General features: G+C 38.7%; 2 protein-coding genes across 19 annotated transcripts in view; one reads left to right on the top strand and one right to left on the bottom strand.

Moving 5' to 3' along the window:
• LOC147648370 (uncharacterized) overlaps positions 1-15,578 on the top strand; it is a 56,614-nt gene extending 41,036 nt beyond the window's left edge. For 2 of the 7 annotated variants that reach the window (XR_015281105.1, XR_015281111.1), the window contains one exon: positions 14-243. The gene's annotated coding sequence lies outside the window, so the exon portion shown is untranslated. Of the gene's footprint in view, positions 1-13; positions 244-1,687; positions 3,503-4,153; positions 4,275-15,449 lie in introns of those variants that run through there. The other 5 variants (XR_015281104.1, XM_086869439.1, XR_015281109.1 and 2 more) reach the window with 5 other exon arrangements.
• CDC42SE2 (CDC42 small effector 2) overlaps positions 9,048-16,516 on the bottom strand; it is an 81,125-nt gene continuing 73,656 nt past the window's right edge. For all 12 annotated transcript variants that reach the window (XM_086869446.1, XM_086869441.1, XM_086869442.1 and 9 more), the window contains 3 exons: positions 16,013-16,114; positions 11,387-11,504; positions 9,048-10,958 (listed from right to left, as the gene is read on the bottom strand). In XM_086869446.1, the coding sequence (XP_086725572.1) occupies positions 11,406-11,504; positions 16,013-16,114 (201 nt within the window). In that variant the 3' untranslated portion in view covers positions 9,048-10,958; positions 11,387-11,405. The remainder of the gene's footprint in view (positions 10,959-11,386; positions 11,505-16,012; positions 16,115-16,516) is intronic.

The following is a 16,516-nucleotide window of genomic DNA, read 5'->3' as shown; positions in this document are numbered from 1 at the left end:
TCTTATTCTCTAGGAATGAGAAATTTCTCTAGAATGAGAAACCTACATACCAAGCACATGTCAGTGTGCTTCTCAGCTTCTTTGTGGTGCCTTCATCCAGAGAGAAATGCAGAGGACCAAGGGCAGCAGCACATCACAGAGACTTACATGGTGACTCCCACCATCACCACGTGCAGTATGCCAGAGGACCCTCTGAAACCTTGAGGTTTTGCACCATTTAAAATTACCATTATACTCTCAGAGGTAGGTCACCTGTTAGTATGAATTTTGGTAGCAGACATACCACCTGTTCCATGCAGTGTTTTGAAGAAAATTAAGCTTAGCACTCACCAGTTCACCTTGTCCAAAAAAGGATAATGTCTCTCCATCATATTTTTCAAATAAGCTTTCAGGTATAAAGGAGAGCTTAATACCAGGGGTGTATTGGGGTTGCTGGGTTTATGCAGCAAGGTTTTGATAGAAGGGAGGACTGCAGGGATGGCTTCTGTGAGGTGATGCCAGAAGCTGCTCCCAACAGACAGGGCCAGTTCCAGCTGGCACTCAGATGTACCCACTGCTGGCCAAAGCTGTGTCCATCAAAAATACTGGTAGCAGCTCTGTGACAACATAATTAGGAAACAGTAAAAAACCCCACTGTGCAACAGCAACTGGGAGAGAGGAATAAAATATGTAAGTGAAAGAAGAGAACAAGGTCAGTGAAGAAGGAGGGGAATGAGGTGCTGTGGGCACCAGAGCAGAGATTCTGCTGCCCTTACTTCCCCTGGCGAAGACCATGATGAGGCAGGCTGTCCCCCTGCAGGCTTTGTCCTGAGGATGTCCACAGCAGAGCAGCTTGTGGAAGACCCCATGCCAGAACAGGTGTATCAGCCCAAAGGAGCTGTAACTCTGTGGAAAGCCCATGTACAAGTAGGTCTTGTCAGGACTTGTGGTGCCATGGGGGATCACGCTGAAGCAGTCTGCTCCTGAAGCACTACACTGCACTCTCTGGAAGGGATCCAAGCAGGAGCAGCTTGTGAAGAGCTGCAGCCTTTGAGAAGGACGCATGTTGGAGAAATTCATGGAGGACTGTCTCTTGTGGGAGGGATCACACACAGCAGAAGACTGTGAGAATTCATCTCGCTGGTGAGGAGGGAGAAGCAAAGACATGTGATTAACTAACCCTATTCCCTGTCCCCCTGTGCCACTGCAAGAGAGGAGATTGAGAATTTGGGAGGGAAGCTAATCCTGGAAAAAAACTTGACCTTCTCTGGATCCTTGAGCTTTTGTTATATTTTCTTTGCACTGCCCAGCTGAGGAGGGGAGGGACAGAACAGCTTCGGTGAGCAACTGGTGTCCAGCCAGGGTCAACCCACCACAGCTGGTAAACTGACACAAGGGTCAAGAGCAGAGGGAATTGTCGTTCCGATTGGGAACGTCTTTAAAGAACGACACGGGACTCTCCAGGGGAGTCACAACACGAGAATTCCCTAGTTTATTGCTTCAGCCCTGTCTTATAGACAGATACGTGGAAAGTACAGAAAGGAAACTCTTATTGGTTAGCAAAGTGCTAAATTACCATCATTGGTCAGGGGCACACTGCCCCCCTGACTCTCTCCTGCAAGGGAAAACAAGAGGCTGCAAAACAACACCTGCAAGGCTGTTTAGTGTCCCTGAGAATTGTTTTAATTCCTTCTCGTATTTTTCCCAGGATACTTTCTCAGGCAGCCTGAGGAGCCATGTGGCCTGCAATTTGTACAGGCACTGTGGTTCAGATTTAGCATCCATAGGGAATGGAGCTGGACAATGGAACTTCTTCAGCGTTATGATTCCACAGACTCTGTGTCAAGGTGAGAAAACTTGATGGGACATCAGGGTTGGAAAAGACTTCTGCAACAGACTAAATATCTCAGTTCATCAGCAGATACCATTATGTCTTTCACTTTAGTCACTTCGGCATCAAACCTATCACTGCTCCTCCTGAAGGCAGCTGCTGAGTTCAAGGTCAGTTTCCTGTAAGATTTAAAGAAATGAATGTCACATAGCCTGTCATCTTCCTTGAGTCCTGGTGCTGATAGTTGTGTCATCTGAGACTTTCCAGACTGCCATTTGTCAGTCCAGAAGGACTGTCTCAAAAGGGTTCCTTCCTTCAGGGACCAGGTCTGGGACTTCTCCAAAGACTCTTCCCATTTTCCTCTATCTAGGCAGGTCTACCTGACCAAAGGAAGTGGAACCTGAAAGTGCAGTAGCTGTTGTATTTTCTTTTTCTCACTCTGCTGCCAAGGCTGGCTTGATGTAGGCTTTTATTTTGAGACCTGTGCTCAGCCTCAAAGCAGCTGGACAGCTTCACTGTGGGTCTGGCTTTTTAGAGAACTGCTGATTCTGCAACACACACCTTGTAATGCACTTTCACCTCCAGGCAGGCTGGGATTTTTCTGTTGCTCCCCATAACAGACAAATGCAAACATCAAAGTCACTTGCTGATTAAGGAATCTCAAACAATCAAAATCAATATTGAAGCATTTAGGTCTGAGGAGTACATGTGCCATGTTCACAAAAGCATTCCTCAAATAATCACTCTCTCTGTAAGGAGAACAGGTGGTATGCTTTTCACACCTCTGTTCTCAGAGATAAGAGCTGAAGATGGTATTACATCAGTGACAGTGTTGTGTCATTGGGGCTGACTAAGAGGATGTCTTAGTGTTGTAAACAACTTCTCTGATGATCATATGCAAGCATAGAGTCAGAAATATTTGTCAAAACCATGCAAAGTTGCACAGCCAGAGTGCTCTGAGTCTTGCAAAGAGTTGGTGATATACTGTGACACTGTGTTTGAGCAAAATGCCAGATGAGCAGCCCTTGCGGACAGAGCTCGCAGTTGCAACAGTCATGACTGTGACAGCCACCCTTCTGATCGATATTCTTTTCCTCTCCCTGGAGGTGTTGCTTATAGCAACAGAGATCACATCCACCTGTGTAAGTTACTGAGACTTACCCCGTGTATTTTGGTGTTTCTTCCATTGTGTCAAGATGTCAGTAACAGGACTGTCTCTGCAGAAGCTTGGCAGAGGACAGATCTTATTCCTGTGTCCCCAGAAATGTATAACTGAGATAGATGTCACTAAAAGCTGTATCTGAAGCTGTATTATAAATGGAAGTTTTTTTCTTTCTTTTTTCACTAGATGATTCTATGTGTTCTTACTGATATAAATGAACAAAGTAAAAGTAAGTTGCAGTGACCTCTGGTAAGACAAGTTGTCCTATCCTGGCTTAGTTCCTGCAGTCCTTGTTCAAATAAATCTTTTTATTAAAACAAATGAGGCTTTTTGACAAGAATGCTGTGACCCTTTTTACTTTTCTCAGAGGATCTATTTTTTCTTATGTCGTGGTAATTGCTTGAAGCAGCAGAGAACTCTCTTGTTACCCTGCTGCTTCTGTAGCAGTCTTATCTTTCTGACTACAGAACAAGGCAATTAGTTTATGGAAAAAATAGCTGATTTTATATAATTACTACTAAAAAAATAAATGAGTTTTTCTTTTTCAAAGTGTCTGTTATACCCTGTGTGCCTGTGCATCTCACTAGGAAGCTCTGAAGTAACCTTACAATAAGTATTGCTGATGAAGTGAGGGTAAGGCATGGGATGCCAGGCATTTGATGCTATGTTACAAAAGCAGAATGTGGCAGGGCTGTTACTCTTTAGAGGGTTTTAACCCCCAAACAAATTTCAAAACACTGCTGATTCTACTGCTTTAGGAGCATTGTGGATATATAGGGCCAGTGTTCCTTCCTACGTTTGCTATTTCAAGTCTCACTTAAATTCATTAGCTCCAGCTACATATTCCTGACAATCCACTGAGATATGGCTATGATGCCATTTATGGTGGGAGAATTAAGACATTCCTCAGGTGTGAAAAAAAACCAGCAGTAGCACATAAAGTCTAGAAACAGTTCTTAGGAGCACCAAAACTTTAAGTGGTACTCAGTGAAAGAATAAAAATGCAGATAATGTGGTGTACCTGGCATTTGGGTAAAAGGTTGTGCAGATGAAAAAGCAAAGCACTGAAATCCTGAACTATGGAAAAATACTCTTAGTTCTTTAAAATTGTCTAAACTCTTTCCAGCCCTCTGATTCCAGATTCTCTTGGTCTGATTAGAAAAGGCCATTCTTATTTGCAGGTTCATTCATGGTCAGAGGATTGGAGTGTAGATTTTTCAACTGGGAAATAGTTCAGTGTGCTGTGAAATTTGCTTTACCATGAGACAACAGGGAATCCAAAGCAGTTGCCCATCCAGAGAGGTTAGTGGCCACTTTCTCATTACCTAAACACTTATTAAAACTTTTGAAACATATTTTAATGTGAGCATCAACATTGTAAATAATGGAGCAGGGCAGGGAAAGGTTATGGGCCCTGTGGCATGGCTTGTTGGACAGGACTGTGGAAATTTCTTGCTTAAAGAGCTTAAATTTAGAAGGCATGTCTGTTCCCTGGAGGACTTTTCATCGTGGGTGTGGATAGCTTTCTTCAGTGAGAAAGCTATTCAAATCAGCAGCTGCACATACTTGATCACAATTTTCCAAGCAGTGACAGCTCTGATTATTGTATTGATAATAGCCAGCTCCAGTCGCCCTTCCATTAGCTGACTGTGCTGGCATAACCCTGCTATATGGGGGCAGGGAAGGAGGAGGACCCGACTTTCTTTACACAGAGCGCTCTTTCTTAGAAAATTTGATTCGAAAGGGAATTTCTTAGTGCAGTACTGTGCAAATTTGCACTTGGGAAGACAGCAGTGCAGCCCAGGAATGTGACATAAATCCCCACTTAGTGTGTGTGGGGGGGGCTGGTAGAGTCTGGGTCTGCCCCAGCTGCCCCTTGAGCAGGGCAGCTGCAGTGGCAGCATGTGTTGGCTGACCCTGCAGGCCCACTGAGCTGGGGGCATGGCACTTGCATCAGGTTTTTCCTGCTGCAAGCACCAACAAAAATAGCTGTGAGTCCTTTGCACCACGTGGCTTTGGCACTTCGGTTTGGGATGCCACTACCATCCTATCAGTCCTGTGCTGGCCTCCATACTGCTGTGGGATGGGTGTTTGAAGTGCTGCTCCAAAAAGGGGGACTCTAACACAGCAGCTGAGAAAGTACCTTGTGCTTTCAGAAATTGCTATTTCTTCTTAGAGAAAAAATTATTTTGTCTCCTTATGGCACACACATTGTGGACAGTATGGGCCATTGCATCTACATATGTCAGAAGGTTTTAATTTTGCTCTATGAGAAAGTGTGTTGTGAGAGGCTTGAAATCCTACTGTTTTAGTAAGCAGTCACCTTCATATAACCTCACAGTTCAAGATTTAACAGAGCTCTTGTTTTAGCCACAGTGTTTCCTTCTGTATTTCCAGTGGTCTGGTTGTGATTCAAAGAATGAGCAAGGAAGCTCTTAAATCAGATCATGGCATGGCAATTTCACTCCCTTCCATGGACTGGGCTGGGTGCATTTTGGCAGTCTCTGGGGAAAACAGCATCTGTGCAATTGCAGTTAGATGCAAGACAGATGTTGGGTAGAAGTGGGTGGTTCTAGTAAATAAAATGAAATAGCGGAACTTGAATCTATAGCAATAGGTCCAAGTATCATCTTGATTTTGTCCAGCTCCACTAAATGAGCTTGGAAACAGACTTCTAAGTTTTTAAAGAGATGTTAAAAAAAAACAACCCTGCATGGCCATCCAATCACCATCCTATGTATGTTCACAGTAAGAAAAATAGTTTACATTTAATCTGGACTTTGGAAATTGTCAAAAGGAATCTCATTTCCCAGCTCTGTTCACCACACAGCCCTGTTGCCCTGGACTGCTCCTTTTACCCATTATGACAGACCCTGATTATGCCAGCAGGAAATCAAACATCCATAGCAACGTACAGAAAGAGTAATTGTCTTGGAACCTACTACCTGAAACAGTGAAAAATGAACAAACCTTGCAGCACTGGGCTTTTTTTTGCAGCTGTTGCCAATACCTCCTTCTTGAAAAGAATGCCATGGGGAATCCATACAGTGCTTGGTCATCTATCAAAGTTTACCATTCTCCCCCACTTATTCTTCTTTCTTTTCACTCACCCATCATTTATATCTGCCCTCCCCCCGCTGTCCATCCCTCCAAACCTAATACTGCTTACTGAAATGTTATTTTTTATTCCTTATTTCCACCTTTGTAAATGTTTTTTACCATTATAAATGTGAAATGAAATGCCCTCATATCAGTGCATTACTCTGCTGCTTAATACACATACCATACAATAGATTATTTTTACTGTTCCAGAAGGTGGAATTTTGACAAGTGAAAAAATTTGAGTCCCAAAATATTTATTAGCATCAACCACTTTGAAACAGTACTCTTTTCCAAGGTTTATGGTTCTTCTAAAGTTTTATTGTGTAAGATGATTTCCTAAGGAAAACTCTTTCAGAATAGCCATTTACCCACAGTTGCCACATTTCAAGAAAGCTGACTTCAAAATCAATTTCAAGCAGTACTCATTTTCTTCCTCGAGGCAATGTTTTAAGAATTGGCCTTGCACAGCAACAGCCAACCTCCCTGATGAGGAATCAAGGTGAGTGACAGCAGATGTAAAAGTTAAACCCAGGCTCCTTTGTGGTGCATGATGGTTCCTCACACCACTGCTCCATCAACAGGCGTCATTCACATGGAGCTTCCCATCAGAAAAGGCACAAATTCAATATATGTTTATTTTGCCTGGCAGATTATTTCAAATCAATTTGGACCTACAAAGACTGATGTAAGTCATATACATTAGTGAGAGATTTAAAAAACTGAAAGCCAGCAATTCCTTCCTGTAACTGAAGGCACAGAATGGGTGAAACAAAGCATATTGCTGGGAAACAGGACTCTGACATGCTGAGCACTGGTAGAAGAGTAATACTCCTGGAATGCTGACATCAATAAATAAAGCTTTCTTACTGCTTAGCACTTTGAGGAAATGTATTCATAGTGGATGGCTCACTGTTCCATGCTGAAACAGCTCCTACCCCCAGTCACTTGCTGGACTAAGAAAGCTTACTATGATTTTTACAAATATCATCACCTTCTTGACCTACTGGAGAATCAAAATAAGCTAATTTCAGTATTACCTATCAGACCTCCAGCCCTGCTTTGTGCCTGTCATGGCATACCAGTGGTGTTTTATATAGCAAGCCAAGTCCAAAAGTGATTTTCACTTCACTTGAAAGAACTGATAAACCAAATGTAACACTCTTGTTGTTTTCTGATAGGCTCTGTTACTACCTTGTATATAAAAACACATAACCAAATTTCTTAAAAAACACTCCCAACAAACCATAAATTTGTCTCTAGACAATGAATGTTATAAGCTTACCCAAATGCATAAATAGCTACAAATGAATGCACATTTTGCATGACAACTTAGTTATTCATAAATGGGGTTATACCATTCCACATCATATTTAAGGAAGCAAGTTTTGGTATTCAGCAATTTACTGCCAACTCAACTAGAACTTTGACTTCTACAGGCTTAACAGAAAAGTTACTTGAAATCTGAACTTATTTCTCTTGGCTTGTATGAAGGTAGAAAATTATTTCTTGTACAGTCCTGATAGATGGAATTATCACTGATAGCAGAAATTAATCATACTGCCTAAAGGTGGCTAACTTGGTGATAATGTGGTTGTTCTTTTGGCTACACGTTCAACATGCTCTGTGCTCCCAAACTGAACAGAATAGTCTAGACAAAGCTAGGGAGCACAGAACATGGAAAAAGAGTTCCCAAAATGTGGAGGAATTAGTCTTTCTAGTACATGTATTCACAGCTGCAAAGGCTGAATGTTCTGTTTTGGGTGGGTTTTCATTTTGGTTTTGTTTGTTTTTTTGTTTGTTTATGGTTTTGTTTGGGTTGTTTGTTTAGGTTTTGTTTTGTTTCTTATTTGTTTGCTGCTGGTTTTTGTGTTTGTTGTTTTGTTGTTTTTGTTAGGTTTTTTTAAATTCAGAAAAAGGGTGATGCTTTTTCATAGCCAGATTAAGCTATCAATGTTCCCTGTAACAGATTATCTCTGATCCCATGACACTCACTCCCATGCTTACTCTGAACAAGCACTAAGAAACTGATCCAGGTTGAAACTTAACAATTTGGTCATACAACCCCAGCCTTTACTATAGGTCAGTATCCACGAGCTAGCTGTTGAACCAGTGTCAGGGACTGTAAGGGTAAGTAGATGGGACTGGTCCAAATCAGTTTCACTGGAATGCCTTTGAAGTAATCCTACTGATGACTGGCAGAACCAGCACATAATTTTTAATAAGCTTAATCACTTAATATGCACTTACAGTGGAACATCTGGTCTTCAAGATATACCTTTGTAGACAGTTTTAAGTGTCTATAACCTCAGCATTTTAAAAAGAAAACCCTTTAGTTGACTGGTATCTCATGGATTTATCTCCATCTTTATTTTCCTTTAGAACTTTATTTCCCTCTAGTTGCCTTTTTTTCCTCAACTGGCAATTTAATGGACTTGGCATGAGCTAAAGTATTTATTATTAGTCTTAAGAACAATTTGGCATGAAATTTGAAGTAGTAAGTTAGTGCTTAAGGAATAACTTTGAGAGTGTCAAATATAAAAATCAATTGACCCAAATAGATATTTGGCAAGGCAATATTGTGCCTTGCAGGTACTTTTAATGCAGATGAACATACTCTGGTGGCAAGTTTTTTACTGATCCCCATAGTAATCTGCAGCACAAACAGGAAAGTAACATGCATATGAGTTTCACATCAAAAGGAAAGATTTCCAAAGAAATAATTTTTAAGACACTCTCCCTTTCTTGCAGAAGCCCCTGGCATATATGTTAGATCAATGTAATAATAATACTGATAAAATTATGGTTTAATCCATTTGGCAACAAAAGGGTCAAGTGACATGAAAAAGCTTCAAGCCTGCAAATTATTTATTGACACTAATAGGTTACTCTTTTCACCACAAATCTGTCTGTAAGATGCAAGTGTTTTTCTAATGCAAATATAATTAATGGAAAGGAAAAGGGTAGGCCACCAACTGAAAGAAAACATTTATTGAATCAAAGTCAATACTTTCCTTTTAATATCTACAAGCCAACACTGAACTGACTTCATTCAAGAATGAACACCATGTACAAAAAAAGTATGTCTGTTATAAAAATATGTCAATTTTTTTTCCTGGCTATTGAGCTGAAAACATTTTGGCAAGTGCAAGGTTTGGCAAGCAAATTTAAGCTATTACCAATAACAAAGATCAAATAATTTTGTAATAGTTTTGTAGTATATTTAAGAGTCATTGTTAAAGTGGCATTGGAAATGCTAATCCCTAAAAAAAATGTATGTATCACTGCACTGCCATGTGTTTATGCATCCAGACAATTGAACATTTCATTGGGAATCAGTATCTTTATCAGTGAATACTAACCAACCTAATTTGAACTATTCAACCAGATAAGTCACATCTACCACTGAAATATAACCTAGGGAAGGCAAACTACCTCCATGGCTGTGTATTTTACGTGTTGTTTACAAACAGAGAGAGAAGATTAGGTAGGTTCATACATATTTAAATCAACCAGACAGCTGCTGCAATGTGAAATCAGGGAAAGGATAGAAATAGAATAAGGAGTCATTTATGACAACAGTCTACATGCATATTTGCATATCAAAATGGATTGATTAGGCTCAGATATGCCTTATTGGATGGTTTGGGTGCTTTTCCCCCATAAAAATTTCATGTAACTAGGCCTCAAATAATTGACTTCTCTAAAACCACCAGCAAGAAGCAAAAAAAGGGACCATTTATAGAGATAATCTGAAAACAGTGCAATATTAAAATGCAGTTTCACATGTGAAAGAAACATGCTTTGGAACCTGAGCAAAAGGCATTTTACTGACTTAGTAAAAAGTCACCCTGTATGTTGTTCTCATTGGCACCTGTTCTGCCAGATTAGTATGTCGCTCTTAGCAACTTCCATGGCCCCTAAATATTTAGTACACAGAAACTGCCAACTACTTAGAAAGGTCTGCTAAACTCTTCAGCCAAAATTGCAGGCAGTCTGACATGCTGCTACTGGAAATGACTGCACAGGTTGAAATTAAGAAAAATTGTAGAAAGAAAAAGAAGCAGCCAAACATGTTGCTCTTCTTTTTTAAATAGACTATAGCAATTCCACAACACTTAAGATACGGTACTACACTGGTTTACAGTCTCAAGGTCAGCTCTTTCAAAATAAATATACTGAACATTTACAACAAATGCCTCATGAATGCAAGCTCTCTCTTTATTATTTCAAGACCAATTGGGTAAAATCTAAAATAAAGACATAACTCTGAAGCAGCTAAGTTACAAGTCCTTTTTCAGGAACAGGCATGACTTGGTGTCACAGCAAAATTTTTCAGATCTGCAGTAAGCAATTTTTTTTTTCTTTTAGCACCAAGCAGGCCACCATAAAAAGCAACCTCACGAAGCATGCGGTCATCTACTCTGTTGATTTTGTATGAAATAATTATTTGTGCTTGCAGGTCTCAGACCTTTCAAAAATTGGGTGAACATTAGATGATAGAAGATATTAGGGGAAACTCATTCATTTCTAAACTACTTGAATGCAGAAAAGATTAAAATACTAAAAAGCAACAGAATTTTGTGCATTAGTATTTCTGGGGAATGTGGAAAGCTAAGGTTGGTGCTTTAATTTGCCTTAAAACAACTAAAAAGTGACAACCAATCCTTAACAGCTCTACTTCCATGAACTGGTAGAGGCCAATGTGTGCATGCCACTGAAAGGCACAGTTGGACCAATCTGATAAATGGCATCATCAGAGCAGAACAGCAACTTTTCACTGGACTAATCACGAAGGGTGAACAATGAGCCATCACTTCTCTTGTCATGAGCACAGAAAGCAGTCACCAAGGCAAAAGGAAAGAAGATACAGGAACTCACATAAACCTAAAAGACAGAAAACACATATTAAACAAAGTTTTGAGAATTCTGAGTGACAATTTTCCAACTGTAATACTGCTATACATTGGCGTAACACCACACATCTTAGGAACTACTGCAAAAATGGTACTATAATCACATCACAAACTTCTTATGAAATTTGTTTTACAACTGACTTCACCTGTGAAGATCAGCCTACAATATCATCTTTGGTTAAAACATGCTTGAAGTCAGACTGATACAGTCAGTACAATCTCCTGTCCATTCTGTGAAAAATCAACATTCTTACAAGATATCTAATTTTTTGCTCAGGAATGGATTTTAAAATTGGTAATCATGAAGACACAGGTTTTTATAGGGAGATAATTATTTGTAAGTATGATTATTTTTCATACTGCTCTTATAGTGCCTAAAAAGCAGGATGAAATACTTACAGGTAAATTATCCCCAAGGTTATCCTGCCTTTGTATCCACGAGTTGCATTTGAACATTTGCAGATATGCCACCTCCATAGCCTCCCTTGGATTGCATCTGATTCTGAATTGAGCTGACCTGGGAATAGAAGGAAAAAGGGGGGTAGAGGAAAGAAGAAAGACAGTGAGCTGCAGCATTGTCTTGCTTCTAATTTTATTTTTTTCTCTAGGTTTAGTTTTCAAGTGCTCCTTTATTACCACTAAAACTACATTACTTTTGCACAAGGACACATGAACCTAAGGCTTGCTGAAATTTTAACTTTGGCACGCTCAGCAGAAGAGATGAAAGAAGTAGTGCTGAGGCAAAAGTTTTTTCCTCTCTCCTAAAGAAAACCGATTCATGGTTTCACTGACCCACTTGATTAATTAAAAAAAAAAAAAAATAATAAAAAAAATCAAATCTCTTACTGGCATCTATTCCACCTGACAAACTAAAATTTATCTTGTTATATGGAAAATGTTCAGTGGCTAGTACGATGAACCGTAAGTTCATCATTATATTAAAAGTGTAATAGCCAACTGAAATATCTGTATGACTAATTCAGATCATTAAAACAGGGCTAAAGTAGGATTTTCTAAGTCAAAAAAAGACCTTTTGGTTTGTGGAACATTTTTGATTTATCCACTTATGTGATGACATACAATGCTTCCCTTAATTGATACTGTTCCTTTAAATGGGCATTTATTTTTTAAACCACATTCAACCTGAACTTCCCTGAACATAGGTGATTTGAAGGTATTTTTATCCTGATGCATATAAATACATAGAGACACACCCTTTGAGCCCCCTGTTTCATGCCCCATGTTTCAAGACATACACACCCTGATGCTTTCACTGCCTCTATCACCAAACAGAAAAGGAACCCATAGCTCTTTCCTGCTTGTGTTGCATGAGTCAAAATAATCATGTCCAATAATCACGTGCCTGCAGAAGACAACTTGAATCTTAAAGGTTTGAGCCTTTTTTCTCTGCATCCTACAGCATACATAACAGCTACACAAAGAGTGGAAAATAACATTCATTCAAGGCTCTGCCTGCAGGGCACCACTTGCAATTATTTCATCTATGCGCCTCCTTCACAGAGACCTAAAACATCACTGGAAAGCTGTACTGAAACAGCACAGGAGAAACATACCCAAGCAGCTTCACAATATTCTTTGTCTACAAAGACAAAAGAAACATATTTTTTTCCACATCAAGCAAAACACATGCACATGTACAGAATGCATCAAAACTTGTTCTTCCACGCAGTTTTTCAAACATTTGTGACAAAAGAGCCTGGGTTTTTTTTGATCTTCAACAATATGGCATATTTGCAAGGCTATGCAAAAGACTGTGTTTTTATGTATTTAAGCAGTGCAATGTAAAACCAATTTATCCTTTGGCCTTCTGCTAAAGTAAGTGATAGAGTCACAGCAAAGCAATATTACCATCTTATTTTTCTTCAGAGAACAGTGTTCAGAGCCAATTTGCCAGTGGAAATCACACCAAATTGACATCAAGGACTACAAACTCAGTAAAAGAGCGTGCCAAAGTGTATGGGGACGTATTAAGAACTTTCATATTTTACCAAGCTGCTCATCTTCTTCACCAAGCATCTTTTGCTGCCCGTGGAAAAAAACGAAGTTTGAATTTAGTTTTTTCCTCAGAAAATAATTAATCTACACAGAAATGTATTCACAAGAGTGAATACAGGATGCTGTTAATTTTATCTGAATGAACTCTGACTCCAGCAAAAAGAACTACAAAAATCTCCAGGCCACATCACCCTTCAGCCTAGCAACTTGTGTACAAGACTTGAAAATTTTGCAGAGCAGCAAATCAACACAAATTGCAAAGGTAAAGTGTAAGTTTTTCTGAGTATTTCTAGAAGTTAGACTAATGTCTCATGTTCATGAGTCACGAGTTACTGCATAAGGAAGTGTCAGTCTTAAATGCAGAGACTGCTGCCCTTGAAACAGGGAATGCAACAAATGAAACTATTCTGCATTAACAGTTCAGTAGCTATTTTGTGTACAAAAACTTTTGTAGAAGACATACAACGTTAAAATTGCTGAGAAAAAGAGGTGTAACATCTGTAGGCTTATAAGGTGTCACTCTTTCTGAAGCACCCTCATTTTGAAGCTGTTTGAGTAACAAGAACTTTACTGCACTGTAAAATGCAGGTTTTGGGTTTTTTTTCTTAGCCAAAGATGCCACTGCCTTTCTTTGATGATATGCAACAGCAAGGTTCTTATGTCTAATTTAGACACGACTTAAGGATTTTAAAGATTCTGGAAAGGAAAGAGGATTGTACCCATTAAGGATCATGCAAACTGTTGTGCTGCTTATGTATGTCATTAAATTTCCTTCTTCCCTTTTCTTACCCCCCCTTTCAGCATTAGGAAACAGCACAGACAGACCCTGAGAAAGAAAACAATGGGAAACTACATGAAATACATGAAATCAAAGACTGAAGTGAAGAATATGAAGCAGCGGAAGAAAGAGATTTCACCATGGACTGTGAAAGCAAAATAGGGAAAAAAGGGATGGGAATGAACAAGAAACAGTGCACAGAGGGCTCCTGCTGTTTAAGTACACCTCTGACAAAGAAGCAAGGCACTCTACAGAGGAGGCAAACAAAAAAGCATAATATTTCACAAATATTCTGAATAGTCAGAAAACCATTCAGTCAGAATCGTAAGGATGTATAACAAAGAATAATGCTGATGAAAAAAGGCACTGGGTAGACAGAAAGTGAATAAAGAACCTAATTTATATGGGCAAACTGTAATTAAATTGCAGGTATTCACTATTTAGAAAAAGAAGCTATTTAGAGAAAGGCACAAAGAGGTTCCTGAAGGAATATAATGTCCATACCACAAAGGAAATTTATGCAGCAGAATAACATGTGAAGGTTAATGCTGTTATCCTGGAATTTACATTGCGAAGAATGAATTTGGAGGCCACCACAGAAGAGGCAGAAAATATGCAGTGTGAGAAAGTAGAGACTTGAGCTTCTGAAGCAGGGGGAGTGGGAATGATTATTTTTTACATACAGATACTTTCATCTAGGATCAGAAAAATCTCTCTGGTCACTAGTGCAGCACATTATGGAAATGAAAAGAGAAAAAAAAAAGAGAGAAAGAGCCACTCAAGCATTCAAACCGAAAAAGTTTATGTAGAGAGACAATAATAATTACCTACTATCTGGAGATAAATTGGGTATTATGCAAGACAAAGGTGAGGGCAAACAGGCAGAAAGTGAAAAAATAAAGCTTCAGGCCATCTACACAAATCTCAAATCAGGCAGCTCAGCTATAAGAATGAGGAAGGTTCCCTCAGGAGAAACAACAAATATTGAAAAAGCAAAACCCATGCGTAAAAAAAAGTAATCAAACAAGCTGCTTACATAATTATCAGTTTATTACTTCAATTTATACTGGCTTTAAATATTAATGCAATATATCACATTAAATAAGGAACTGGCTTTAAGTAAATTTTATCAAGTGGAATCTGTGTTTGGCCTTTTAACTTGCTTACAGAGGTTACACTAGGAATCATTTCCAGTCCAAGCTACTTTGTTTCTGGGACAGGGCAGTGCATTTTTTGATGTTGATTTTTCTTGCTTTGCCCTTCCTCATTACATGCTGAGCTACAAAAATCTTTGTCATATCTCAATAAGACCAACTTAAACTAGTTGAAATTACAAATGACCTCCCTTACCTACATTAAAACTGGCTTTTTTAGCTCTGCTTTCTATTCTGTCTGACAGAGATTTTTTCCTCTTTGTCAACAAGTGTTTGTTATCTCCAAGTAAGTTCTCCTTAAAAGATGATTAATAAAATCAAGAAGTATTGTTCATCTACATACAGCTGTTTTCTATATTTTATATTATTGACCTTAGAAACAGATGGATTTCACAGAAATCTGAAGATATACAAGATACATTTATTTCCATAAGCTCATCTTCATTATCTCTCTTAGCTTCTGCTTTTTCACTTTCAGAGAGCCGAAAATATTTATTGTGCCTATCTTCTACAGGAAGCCACAAAATCTTACCTGTGACACTGCTTGCTCTGGAAATAATTCACACTGCAAACAGGGCTACAGAATATAGAAAAAGCTCAGCAAGAACACCCAAACATTAATTTGTGTTCACCATAAACTGAGGTGAATCAGTTTTCAGGAACTATATTTAAAACAGCTTGAGGTTTAGCTATAGTTGAGCTACTCAACTATAACACACTTTGATTTTTCTATATAATACCTGAGTATATTTTCAAGTATATATCTGTTTTGATTCATACATACAACCAGACTGAACTTTAAGTTTAAAAAGTATTCTGTATAATTTATACAGCATCTAAAATTAGTTATCAATAATACAAGAAGTAAAATAATTATATTCCATATTCTTGAATATAAGTGTTTAGTACTTGGAATTAAAATGCTATCAGGTCATTCTTCAGTTTCATACAGGTGTTTCCTTATAGCTGAAAGACTCATTGCTTCAGCTACAACATACAAATACAGTGTTCCTATAATATGAAAAAATATGAATATTAATGTATAATATTAAATTATGTTCATCCACTCACGCCTACCGAATTCATTCCACTGAACAGGTCTCCAGATCCTACATGAGCAGTGTGAACGAAGTTTGTCGGCTCCCCAATCATGCTTCGATCAATCCGCCGTCGTCTTTTCTGAAAGGAAGGTAAAGAAAACATCTGAGATTCACTGAAAAGGCAAATCAGTACGTGTCATAAATGCAGAAGTTAACTCAACTAAATTAAGTAATAGAAGGATATTGCATACTCTGTAAGATATTTCAACAGAGTCAAAAAACAGAGACCAAATTCTGAGGTTAACCAAAACACTAGTACTAACTTCCTTTTTACTTGGAGGATGTGTGCCAGACAAGCACGGGTACGACTCCTAAAGTTTAGGCAAACAAAACATTTGTAAACAACCTTACTAAATTCCACATTTATTAACTGGTATTTACAATATTTCATACAGTAACTTCTGCCTATATTTGTATTTAAATAATCAGATAAAATTTGAGTCACTCAAAACAATAATTAAGGGTCAAAGCGTGTTAGAAA

Source organism: Cyanistes caeruleus, chromosome Z (genome assembly GCF_971803275.1).
Source record: "Cyanistes caeruleus chromosome Z, bCyaCae1.hap1.1, whole genome shotgun sequence".
Lineage (NCBI taxonomy): Eukaryota > Metazoa > Chordata > Aves > Passeriformes > Paridae > Cyanistes > Cyanistes caeruleus.
Note: the sequence above shows the minus strand (reverse complement) of the source record. Positions and strands in the feature narration are given on the sequence as shown.